The 12130-nt window shown below is 41.5% G+C and overlaps 1 protein-coding gene across 3 annotated transcripts in view; it reads left to right on the top strand.

Annotated features, from left to right (window-relative positions):
- GPD2 (glycerol-3-phosphate dehydrogenase 2) overlaps positions 1-12130 on the top strand; it is an 86132-nt gene that overhangs the window by 59153 nt on the left and 14849 nt on the right. For all 3 annotated transcript variants that reach the window (XM_083579028.1, XM_083579029.1, XM_083579030.1), the window contains 4 exons: positions 420-613; positions 8380-8514; positions 9618-9793; positions 10950-11081. In XM_083579028.1, coding sequence (XP_083435154.1) covers positions 420-613; positions 8380-8514; positions 9618-9793; positions 10950-11081 — 637 coding nt within the window. The remainder of the gene's footprint in view (positions 1-419; positions 614-8379; positions 8515-9617; positions 9794-10949; positions 11082-12130) is intronic.

The raw sequence follows: 12130 nt of genomic DNA, 5'->3' as shown, positions 1-12130 counted from the left end.
AGATACCCAAAGACAGCAAGTTGAGCCAGAGAATACAGGCCATGTAGAAAACATATTTAAAAGGATATTCCTGTTTTTTTAGAGATTGTGAACATAATACTACTACACATATAACTTTCTTATTTGCATGGTTGTGCCTCATGTGGCCACTTAACACTCTTCCTTTCTCAGAATAACAGATGCTGGAAGGGAAACGGGAAACTGCTTGTGAGCTTTCTAAAAGCTTTCCTTTGAACCCTAGTTGTGCTCTGTATAAGTTCTGTGAGTTCGGCAACAAGTGTCCCCAGTGTTATTCATATATCTCCTAAACAAGTGCTTCTTAGTATTTTATTTCTGCCTTTTTTCCTTTTGCTCTGAATGTTTTAAGGGATATGTGAATATATATATATATTTAAAAAAACAAATTTGCTTTATTCCAGCCCCGATAATATGGGACTCCTTGACCCATCCACTAGTGATGGCAGAGTGATTTTCTTCTTGCCATGGCAAAAGATGACTATTGCTGGTACCACGGATACTGCAACCGAAGTCACAAGTCACCCAATTCCCACAGAAGAAGATATCAATTTCATTTTGACGGAAGTGCGCAACTATCTTAGTTGCGATGTTGAAGGTAATTTTCGGTAAAATTAGCTCCAAGAATACTTCTGGGTCTATAAACCATGTTCTTTTCATAAACTTTAAATTCTGGCTAATGGATTATAGCAAAAGCTTTCGTGGCTGTAGGTGCCTGAAATGTTATCTTGAGTTACAGGTATATACTGTATGCACACAGTTGCAGGATGGAGGAACAGACTTTAAATAAACAAGTTGGGTGGAAATGAAATGCTGGAATTTGGTGAGTATGTCCTACAGTGGTGATATCCAACCCATCCAGTTAGATGAACTCTGAGTCGCAGTGGAGCATCATTGGAACAGTTTCAGTAAAGTAGGTTAGGCTAAAAATAGGATCACCTATGGAGCTCCATGACTGAAGCTGATTGCTGCGTTCCTTTGGTGTTTTCACACACAATGCAAAGGGCAGGTGTGCCTCCCTAAATGCTAAAGATGTACACCTGCCCTTTGCACTGCAGCAAGCATCAGTGTTGCTTAGCTGTTGTGTAAAAAGCATGAAGCAGTTTTGTCTAATGATCCGAATATGGATTTGTTACATCTAATCCCCCCCCTCCCCCCGACTATGGCACCACATCATATGATAGTCACATACCTGTTTTCACATGCCTGGGAAAGTTATTCAGAGATATGTAACTTTTGCTCGACGTACCTTTAGAGTAATAGGGTATGTAAGAAAGGTTAAGTCAATTATTGCAGCACAAACTACTGTTCATAGCCTGGCACAATCACAAACATAAATTAGAAAATTTTAATTAGTATTTTAAATGATAAATCAGACACTGATTATATTATATAATAGTATAATGGAGTATTTGCATTTCAATATCACCCCAGATGTGCAAGCTCACCATATAGTTAGGGATGCATTGAAAGCAACTGCTGGGGGTTTTTTGTATAGCAACATCAGCAAGAAGACAAAAAACCCCATCATCATCATCATCATCATCATTTCTTATTGATTGAATTTATATTGAATTTATATACCGCCCTGTACCCAGGGGTCTCATTATAAATATTCAGGATTTGGAAACCCAACATAAAAATAGGAGATATTCAGCAATTTTATCAATGTGTGGAATTCTAGTAATTGTATTTATACCTTCAAAGAAGAGTATTTAATCCACATTAAGTGGTAGGATTTGTAAGAGGTGAGTGTAGCTGCTAGCTTTCAATAGATCCTTAGGCATTGGAGAAATAGGAAGTCTCTACTTTAGCTGTGATTCACTTTCACCCTGCATAGCTTGATTTTTTAAAAAAATAATTAAGAAATCCGCCAGCAACAACTTCCTGTGGTATTCAGCTTCTTTAGAATAATCTAAAACTAGGAAAGTTATTTCCCGCCACCCATCTCAACAAGGGGAACACCGGGAAGCTAAAATGGCACACTGTTTGTTTAATATAGGACAGAGGTAGCCAATATGGCACCATCTAGATGTTTTGGATACAATCCCCATTGTCCCCGACTATTGACCCAGTCTGATAGTTCACAACATCTAATGGGTGCCATATTGGCTATCCCTGTTATAGGACATTGAAGAGTCTTCTGATAATCAGCCAACTGGAATCTGATTTGAGTATTGAGATACACAAGAAGCTTCAGATTTCATTACCAAGCCCCTGAATCATCTAGTCCTTTTAAAATGATTCTATAAAAAGGCATGAACTCTAAGTTGCCCTTTGTAGGTGTTGACAGAGGCTGAATATTCATATTCAGCAACCTCCTCTCCACAGACTGAAAATTCTAGATTGCTTGTTTGTTCTTCCTTGAAATGGGTAATTGATAGTTCTGTTATTGTTGTAGCCATTAAAGAAAAATGGTCTACCGGAGAAGGGGGGGGAACCCCTATCATTAGGTCCCTCGTGCAGAAATTAATAAAGAGCTGTGGTTTGTCAGGCAAGGTGGTTGGTTACACTAAGCTGCAGCTTGGAGAATTGATTAAGACAGGATTTTTTGCAGGGGAGTTCTGCCGAAGTAGTTTTCCTGAGCGTTTAATTCTTTTGAAAGTAACCAACCTGGGTTGCACACTGTTTTTCCACATGTGTAATTAGTCGTGTTTATAGATTGTCTGTTAGAGAATTAACAATTGTGCTGGCCGTATCAACTCACTGCAGACCTGCCTTTTTGCTGCCAAAGACAGTGGCAGGGTTATCAACTTACACAGGCTTGGATGTGTTCCAGCTGTTTAATTATAGTGTCACACATGCTGCTTTTTTCTAGTTTCATTAATTTATAAATGTAATATGGTATCTTATTTCTGTGATTAGCACTTCATTCTGGTGGGTTAAACATGCTGGCAGAACAACATTGATTTCTCAGATCTCTTCTCTGTTCTTTCGGGATATTTTTACAAGGCATTATTGATTTTTCTGTTAACACTCCTGTGAAAGCAGTATCTTAAAATATGTAACCCTCCCCCCCCACCAGACCCTGACACACAAGCCTCTGTGTAAGATTGCTTTTATCCATCGTTAAGTAAGAGGATGAAATTAGTTTTACAGACTTTTGCTTTCATTTAGGGGAGGTTAATAGTAAAACATCTGCTCTGTGAGTGAGAAGGGAGTCTTGAGGTAACATTATGGTCTTTATCGTGGCCGGGTCCTTTTCGCTTTTTAAAGGGTCACTTGGGTGCTGTTGTTGGATAAACAAGATGCTGGTTTTTGCTTTGGAGGGTGTTATGGTTATCATCCAAGCAGCGGTTGTGACAATTGAACCAAAATGTACACACATCTAGCATAGCACTGCTGATTGTGTCTCTGAGGGCTAGTTTAGGCCTTTTTCAAAGTACAAATTGAAACATTATGAGAAGCTGTAGAACTGTGGACCAAAGACTGTAAAAGTACTTTGATATTTAAAGTTTGTCCAATAGAGCTTCATGCAACACATAGTTAAACTATTATTAGTATTATTTATTCAATTTATATATAGTGGTACCTCGGGTTACATACGCTTCAGGTTACATGTGCTTCAGGTTACAGACTCCGCTAACCCAGAAATATTACCTCGGGTTAAGAACTTTGCTTCAGGATAAGAACAGAAATCGTGCAGCGGCACCACAGTGGCAACAGGAGGCCCCGTTAACTAAAGTGGTGCTTCAGGTTAAGAACAGTTTCAGGTTAAGAACAGACCTCTGGAACGAATTAAGTTCTTAACCCAAGGTGCCACTGTAGTACCCTTCATCTGAAGTTCCCAGGCTGGTGTACAATTTTGAAAACATAATTTACATAGCATAGTAATTTTAAGAAAAATCACAGAAAAATAATAATAGCGGTCTCCCCACTTTTAAAAGGCCATAGATTATTGAGTAGCTCACTCTCACATGAGTCATGACCACCAACTTAGATGAATCAATAAATTCATGGAGGAGAAAGCTTATCCATGGCTACTGGCCATGATAGCTATTCTTTGCTTCCACAGCTGGAGACAGCAATGCTTCCGAATGCCAGTTGCTGGAGACCACAGAAAGGAAGAGAGCTCTTGTGCTCAGGTCCTGCTTGTGTGTTTCCCGCAGGCATCTGGTTGGCCACTGTGAAAACAGGATGCTGGGCTAGATGGGCCAATGGCTGGGTCCAGCAGGATCTTCTTAGGTTCTTGTGACTTCTCCAGGACTCTGTGTGTGCTTGATTTTGAGGTCAGGGCTCCTACAAGATTTGCTGATGTCCACGTGGAGATAACAACTAGCTGCCTTGAGTGTTGTTCATGGAAAGGTGGAATATAAATTTGACTACTAAGTACTAGTAACAGAGACTAGGGCCCTGCGGGACTTGACATCTTTCCGCAGGGCCTGCAAGACAGAGCTGTTCCACCAGGCCTTTGGCCAGGGCACAGCCTGACTCCCTCCTTTGGCAATCCTCACAGAACTCTGGCCCAGTGGTTGCCATTAATCTGATTGGAATTAATTTTATAATGAAATGATTTTAGAATGTTTTATCATTTTACTGTTGTTAGCCGCTCTGAGCCCGGCTTTGGCTGGGGAGGGTGGGATAGAAATAAAATTTATTATTATTATTATTTAAAGCTAATATGATCGGAGGCAAGTGCAATATAACTGCTGATCAGCAGACCATCATGCTTAGTTGCCTAAAATATTTTCTTCCTCTTTTGGGACCCAACAGTGTTCCTTTTTTCACAGTCATGGTCTTTCAATATTGGGTTAATTGCACATACTTCATTTTTTTCATTGTAAAGCACATACATTTTATTCTGACTTTCTTCCAAGGAGATTAGGGCAGCTTAAGATTTCACACCCATTTTATCTGTGCAACAGCCCTGTGGCATATGCTAAGCTTGAGACTGGGAAAGTGACCAACTCAAGGACACACAGTTTCATGACAGAGCAGGGATTTGAGTTGTCTTATGTCTAACACCCATTTTTACTTTGCTCCCCTGGCTCTAGTGACATTTCTGTTGTGCGTTCGTTGGGTTTGTTCAGACCTTCAAACCATTGCATCAGTATCCTTCAGATTAAGGGACATGGGCCGATGAAGGAATAACGCACAGGAAGAAGCAATATGCAAAGGGAGCCTTCATAAAATTTGCCAAAATTCTGCATTTCTTCCTTCCCTTTTTGGAAGGGAAAGGCTCTTCTCAGTTAGGTGAACTCTGTATATATTTGTATGTGAATGGGGCAGAGTTTTGTATTAACTACATATGGTATTGAATGCTTACAGTGGCAAAGCTGTTCCCTCACCCCACTCACCTTGTATATTATATTGCTATAGCAGTCATTCTGTGAACTGGCCCTTGGATGGTTGTGCTTTGATATGATTTATTATTTTATGAAAAGTCCTACAGCGTTTTACAGCCTTCCTCTCTGCTGGAAAAAGACCTTATGTGGGGGGACATTGGGCCATAGTGTAGAAACTATATATTGAAACTACCTCAATTATATTGTCAAAATAAATGACACCTTCTGTGATATTAAGTATGAGGCTCTACGGTTGTTCATTAAATCTGCGTTTCTCAGCTTCCATTGGGAGATTTCCCTTTTAAATCTGGCAGAAGGAAAGACTGTGCGCTCACTCGCCTGACTGCCATCCTAGGTTGGAAAACACTGAAGCAAATCTGTTGATGGGTTGTTATGCCTTAGTCCTTCCTGAAGCATATTGAGGGTAACAACAACAACAACAACACTTGCTGTGTGCTGCTTCATTTTGTGTTTTTCGTTTTGGACCAGTGATGTCAGGTTATGTAGTCTTATAGAACATACTTCCTGTTCAGATTCCTGTCCCACTTTACAGTCTACTGTAGGCTTGCAAACCTGTTTTCAATAGAAGCGCTAAGAAAAAATACTTTTGTAATTAGAGGCCCTAGCAGTGACTGTTGAGTTAGATTAAACGTTTTCCAGGAAATAAAAGAAGGGAAGTGTGCTCTAAAAAGAGAATAGATGCAATGATAGTAAACTATGGTACACATAAAATACTTTGCTATAAGTTTAAAACTTCTGTGGCAATAGTCTATTCACTGGACATAGCTACAGAAGGCAATAAGAGGTTGTCATTCTGTGTGTCTCTCCCCTCCCCCCAATATATATATATTTTCACATTTGCTCCACTTTGGGTAAAGTTCAATTTACATTTGTTGACAGTGCTTACCTGTTTTTATCCCATACCATCTACCCTTTCTGTGCTAGTGCCACCAGTGGTCACAATCTAATGATCCTGTGGAGGTTATAGCTGTATTGATAAACAGACAAAGAATTTTTATTTATTAGTTTCTTTTCCCCCCAGAGTGACTCAAAGCGACTTACATTAAAACCAGTTTAAAAGAACCAATAAAAAAACCTAAAAACACATCCATACAAATAAAAGGCATGGCTTACAGATCCCATCTTACTAAAATGAGGCCATAATGCCGCTTTTCAAATTAAGGGCCAAAAGCCTGGGTAAAGAGAAAAGTCTTTTCTGGGTCCTTAAAAATAGATAAAGATGGCACCAGGCATGTAATATTTACACAAGAGGGGAATCCCCAGTGAAAAGGCCCAATCTTGTGTCTCTAGCCTCTGAACCTTCCATGGAAGGAGGTACATGAATTATCACAGAGACTGGGGTGGTTCATTTAAGAGAGAGGCGGTCTTTGAGGATCTGGGGTCCTGAACTGCATAATTGGTCATGCTTGTTAGGAAGATAGAGCAATTATAGCCAGTAAAAGTAGAAGCAGCCGGAGTATTTATTTTCATTTTATTTGTTACATTAATTCCCCTTTAAGAAACTGATGAGTGGCATTGTAGTCGCACTGGGTCAGTTGAGACATATCATTTCCCCATCCTCCAAAACATGGTTTCAAGGGTTGGGATCCTGCTGCAAGCTTGCAGACTTCCTCTGGTTAAAAAAAAAGTATTAACACATAATTTTAACAATGCAATGAAGCGGTCTAAAGGAAATGATGTGCACAATGCAAAATTCAAGGAGAAAGTAGCTCATTGCTGAGTTGGATTGGGAAGGTAAGGTGTCATGTTGCTTTCAAGAGAAGTATCTGATAAGACCCACTGATGGAGGAGGGTCCTTGGCTTCTATTCTATCTTGATGACAAGTGGAGAAGTAAAGTGTTTTGGTGGTTGGCTGCAGTGACATTTTCCTGACCCTTTTAAGGTGGTCCAAAAGGAAACAGCGTAACCTGAGTACTAAAAGAAATAATAAATCCAAACAGATGACCGTAAGTGTGAAAACCGATGAATTTTAAATTTTCTTGACCTCCTTCACCTATGCAGAGCCCCTCAGAAAATCCGCCTTCCACAAAATGCATTCAGTGAATGACTACAGTGTTCTTTCCCAAGGTTTGACCAGATAAAAATATGGTGAAACTTTTGAAGCCACTCAACACAGTCATTTTGTGCATGGCTGGCCAAGCTCGGTTTGTATCATGCGTGTGGCAAGTGGTTTATCTGAATAGTTCCGGGCATATTGTGTTTTTGCACTTGGCTACTTAAGCCACAGTACTAAAAACACAGTAACTTTGAGGTTTGCCCAAGCATATAGATTATCTGTTCTTCATTAGCATAGTGAAAAAATGAGCAATTGGATTACTTGAAGTAGGTGTGTTAACTGCTGTATTTTTTGCTTGCTATGTCAGAAAGCAAGTTAGAGGCAGGCTTGTTATCATTCTGCTCCTAAGAAGATAAGCAAGTTGTGGTTCCAGATATTCACCCTCTATCCAATGATGTGAATCGTGATAATACCAGCAACATAGCTTACCATGCTATCGAAGTATGGCCATTGTATATATGATTCTAGGAGGACCAGAATCTTAAAAATGATCATGGATGTTCTCAATATTCTATTGAGCTTGAAGGGCCCTTTGGTGTGTGTCAATATAAACTGCATGTGTACTTAGCTGCTTGTCTACTGTAGCATTGTATGGCAGAAGACACATGCCTTCGAACGGCTGTGGGAACAGGTTTTTATAATGCCTTTGTGATCAAAAGGTTTCATGATGTTAAGACCTTGGTGGTTGTTAAATTTTGACATCCAGGAAATATTTCTATGTGATTTCCATTGATGCAAACTTTCATTTTGGGTATATTAGACTATGTTTTTTTGACACCCCGCTTTTCAAAAATGAGTATACACTGCTTGAACATTAGTCATCATTGAATCAAAAGATGCAGTTGTACCTCTTCTTTCTTTACCTTTCTGTCATTAACATTTGCGGAGCTGGCAATATTATTTCTCCAAGATTACATTGATGGCATATTTTTAAAATTGTTGTTGTTGTTATTTTTAAAATTGTTGTTCTGATGGGATTTCTTTTTTTCTTTTCAACCGCAGTGAGGAGAGGCGATGTCTTGGCTGCATGGAGTGGGATTCGTCCCCTAGTAACAGACCCCAATTCTAAAGACACCCAGTCCATATCTCGGAATCATGTGGTGCATGTTAGTGACAGCGGCCTTGTGACTATAGCAGGTACCAGACCTTCACTTTCAACCTGAGATGCTTGGGCGGGGGGAGGGGGATGAAATGGGTGAGGTGGCTGGGTTCTGCACTTGAAAGAAGCAATAAGTGGAAAGGCTAAGCCACCCTCTTCCAGCACAATTCTTGTTTTGTTTCAAATGGCACCCTCCCATTACCTCTTGGTAACAGAAAACATTTGTAGACTAAGGTTTGTTAGCTCAGTTGTCTTAGCTTGATGGAAGACCCCATGAGCGCATTTTTAGAGGGGAACAGGCACTGGCCTACAAGTGACTTAAATATAAAGGACTCTGCACACTGCACACCTCAAGTCATTAGTAGCAATACCAGTCATACCCCTGGTGTATCAGAGACCCACCCTCATCTTTCCCTGCCAGCTGCTGATGTGAGCAACAATCAGGTCTGGGTCAAGGCACAGGAACATTCTTCTAGCAAGACAGTAAGCAATAGAGGTGCTTCATAAAGCAATAGGCAATCAAAACAGCTGTGTGGCATATTCGCTGGTCCCAGGCACTCAATTCTCCCTATTATAGAGCCTTTTCAACTCAGCGGTTGCACTAGCTGCAGCCAATGCAAAGATTCCGACTTATGCAATGGGGCTTTCCTTCTGCATGCCCCCAACACTCCCCCCCCAGATCTGCTCTGAACGGTCAGGAGAACCTCCAGAACAGCACATGGGGAGAGGAGAGGGGAGATTGTTCTGCTGTGCAAGTGGAAATGTTTGCGCCGATGGAATGATCTCCTTAGCACTAAGTTGAATGCAACACCAAGCCAACATGAAAGAGCCTTTGCTCTGACCTTAATAAACTGCCAGGCTTTTTTAGTCATTGAATTCTTTATTAGTTAATCGATCATTAACTTTAATGGTCTAGCACTTGGTACCGAGTGAAGTTAGTCAGATGGGTAGACTGCAGTTCTCAGTTCTGAAACAATGGGACTTTTCGAGGGAGAATAGTTTTAAGGGTTGTTACATGGGATTTGTATTGGATTGTAGCCTGACTTTGTAATTTAGAAACCCCAAACCACAAATTGTTGAGGTAGATAGGAAGTGGTGGATGCAGGGTGCCTTCAGTATCCTTTTACATTAATGTTTCCAGGTGGGAAATGGACAACCTATCGCTCGATGGCAGAGGATACAATTGATGCTGCAGTACGTGCTCACGGCCTGCGCGCGGGTCCCTGTAAGACAGTGGGTCTCTTCTTACAGGGTGGAGAGGGTTGGAGCCCGACTCTTTATATTCGACTGGTTCAAGATTATGGACTTGAGAGTGAGGTGAGGCTTGTGGTGTGATTTTTTAAATCTTAAAACTTTGCCGTAAAGAATACGACACCTTGGATCCGGAGAACTGTGAGCAGAGGGGAACGTTATTTTTATTTCACAATACTTGCAGCTTGATTGTACTAAACCCCCAAAGCAGTTTACAAAAAAGGATCTTTCCTAGCCCTCCATAGCTTCCTGCAGCCAGCCCCCAACCTTTCTCGAGGGTTTCTCGAGGACCCAGTGTGGGCTGGGTTAACTGCAGAGGGGCTGTTGGAGGAAATTACCCCATATCTGGTGGAAGCATCTTCTGTGAGCAGAGGAGTATGTGACTTCCATCTCACTCATCCTCTGGATACTGGTGTTGGTAGGGACCATTGCCCTGCCCTACTAACTGATCCAGGTGTTGCCACTACAACCAGCCTACAAGTGTTCAGAGGGGCCACACAGGAAGCAAAGAAGGATGGAAGAGACTGGAATGAAGGCCGGGAATGATGGAGAAGAGGAGGAGAGGGTGCAGCGGGAGAAGCTAGAGTGAGGCAAAAGGTTGGGAATTGTTGGGCAAGGGAAGAAAGGGAAAGGGGCTTCCCTTCTCTCACTCAAAATGCCTCTTATTTTGGCCCTTACCTAATTCAAAGTTCTTTGTTTAGATTAAGGATTTTTTAAAAGAGCGCATTCATCAAATGATTAAAAGCCAACTATAAATGTTGTTTAACTGGGCTAAATTGAGCCCTAACCCATTATTATTACTACTATCATGTCTGTTGTTGTTATTATTCTATGCTCTGTAAGCCCAATTTACACAATCCCAATTTTGATCAGTGTGCGCACGCACACGCATCCTGTCTCCTAACTGTGACAGTCGAAGAAGCCTCTTGGCTTCTTGGTCCCAAGTGAAGCTATTCTTCAAATGTGACGACAGTAGCAGAAACCTTGAAGCGTCATTAGTCACTGTTCCATTGATACATGCATAGCCGTGTTAGTGCTAGCCTAAGCGTTCCCAGCACGAGCCGTTTCCTCCCACCTAGCCCTCATCGGATGCCTCCTTTGGCCTATTAGTTAACAGGCCACAGGAAAACTGTCAAGGGCAGCTCTGTCTAGATGGAGCTGTATTCTAGGAAGTGCCGACTGATGAAACAGTTCTTTTTTTAACCCGCTCTTGATCCTGTAGGTGGCCCAACATCTCTCAAATACGTTTGGGGACAAGGCCTTTGAAGTGGCAAAGTTGGCCCAGGTGACCGGGAAGAGGTGGCCTATTGTTGGAAATCGCCTGGTTTCCGAGTTTCCTTACATTGAATCTGAGGTATGATAGTGAGACCCTTTGTTGTCGTATTGCTTCTTTCCTTCTCCTCCCCACCCCAGTTGTGTTTAAATGCTCTGCTCCCTTGAAGATGCTTATTCTACCTACTGCCTGGTGACATCAACTCACAGAGGTAGCACTATACACAGCGAAGTTTCCCCTGCCTCATCCTACCCTTCCCACACTTCCCCCGTTTAAATCTTGGCTCTGCCATTAGGCAAGCCAATATCTCTCAGTCCCATCTACGACACCAGCGTGATAAATACTGATCTACCATACAGGGTTGTTGTTATTATAGGGAAAGTGCTTTTAACATTCTGAATGCTTGCTGTTATCCAGGTAACTCAAATTGTCCTTCCCATTCCCCATAGGGGGGAAAGCAGAACAGGGCTGCCGGTAGGAACTGAAGAGAGTGGTATGCTTAGGAAGAAGCAAGCAGCACGTGGAATTCTGTGTACGCGTATGAGCTAGAAAGGATGTAAAGCTAGACAGGTTTACACTGCAGTGAGATAAGCATGCGTTACCTGCTCGTGTGTCTGCACATCAAGCTGCTGTCAAAGGCACGGCTGCAGTGGCCAGTCAAAACGCTGGCAATCATATAAGGATCCTGGGAATATTAGGAGGAACTGACTCAGGGCATGTAGCAGTGTGCAAAGAGTACCTTGTAAAGTGCTGATGGTGGAAGATCTACTAAGGTTGGGAAGGGATTGCAGTTCTCTAAAGAATAGTTATACCTATGGATGAATTTCTCCTTCCCTGCCCAAGAGAATGTGAAGTATAACCTCTGAATTTCTGGGTGAAATGTGTTTTGATCAAATGCGATACCAAATGCACCTCTTTTTAATTCGAGAAAACAAAAGGACAGAGAACCATTGTAGTGTAACAATGCTCAGTAGCTCAGTAGCCTAGAATATATGCTTTCGAATCAGGGTGATGGTGGGTAACTCCATCTTGAGTCACAGTCTGTATACATTACATTACATTATATTATATTACATTACATTACCTCTTTTCCTTTTCTTTTTAGTATTGTAATCTCTCTGTCCAGAGCC

This window comes from Podarcis filfolensis (genome assembly GCF_964270895.1).
Source record: "Podarcis filfolensis genome assembly, chromosome: 1".
Lineage (NCBI taxonomy): Eukaryota > Metazoa > Chordata > Lepidosauria > Squamata > Lacertidae > Podarcis > Podarcis filfolensis.
This window is presented reverse-complemented; position numbering and strand designations above follow the sequence as displayed.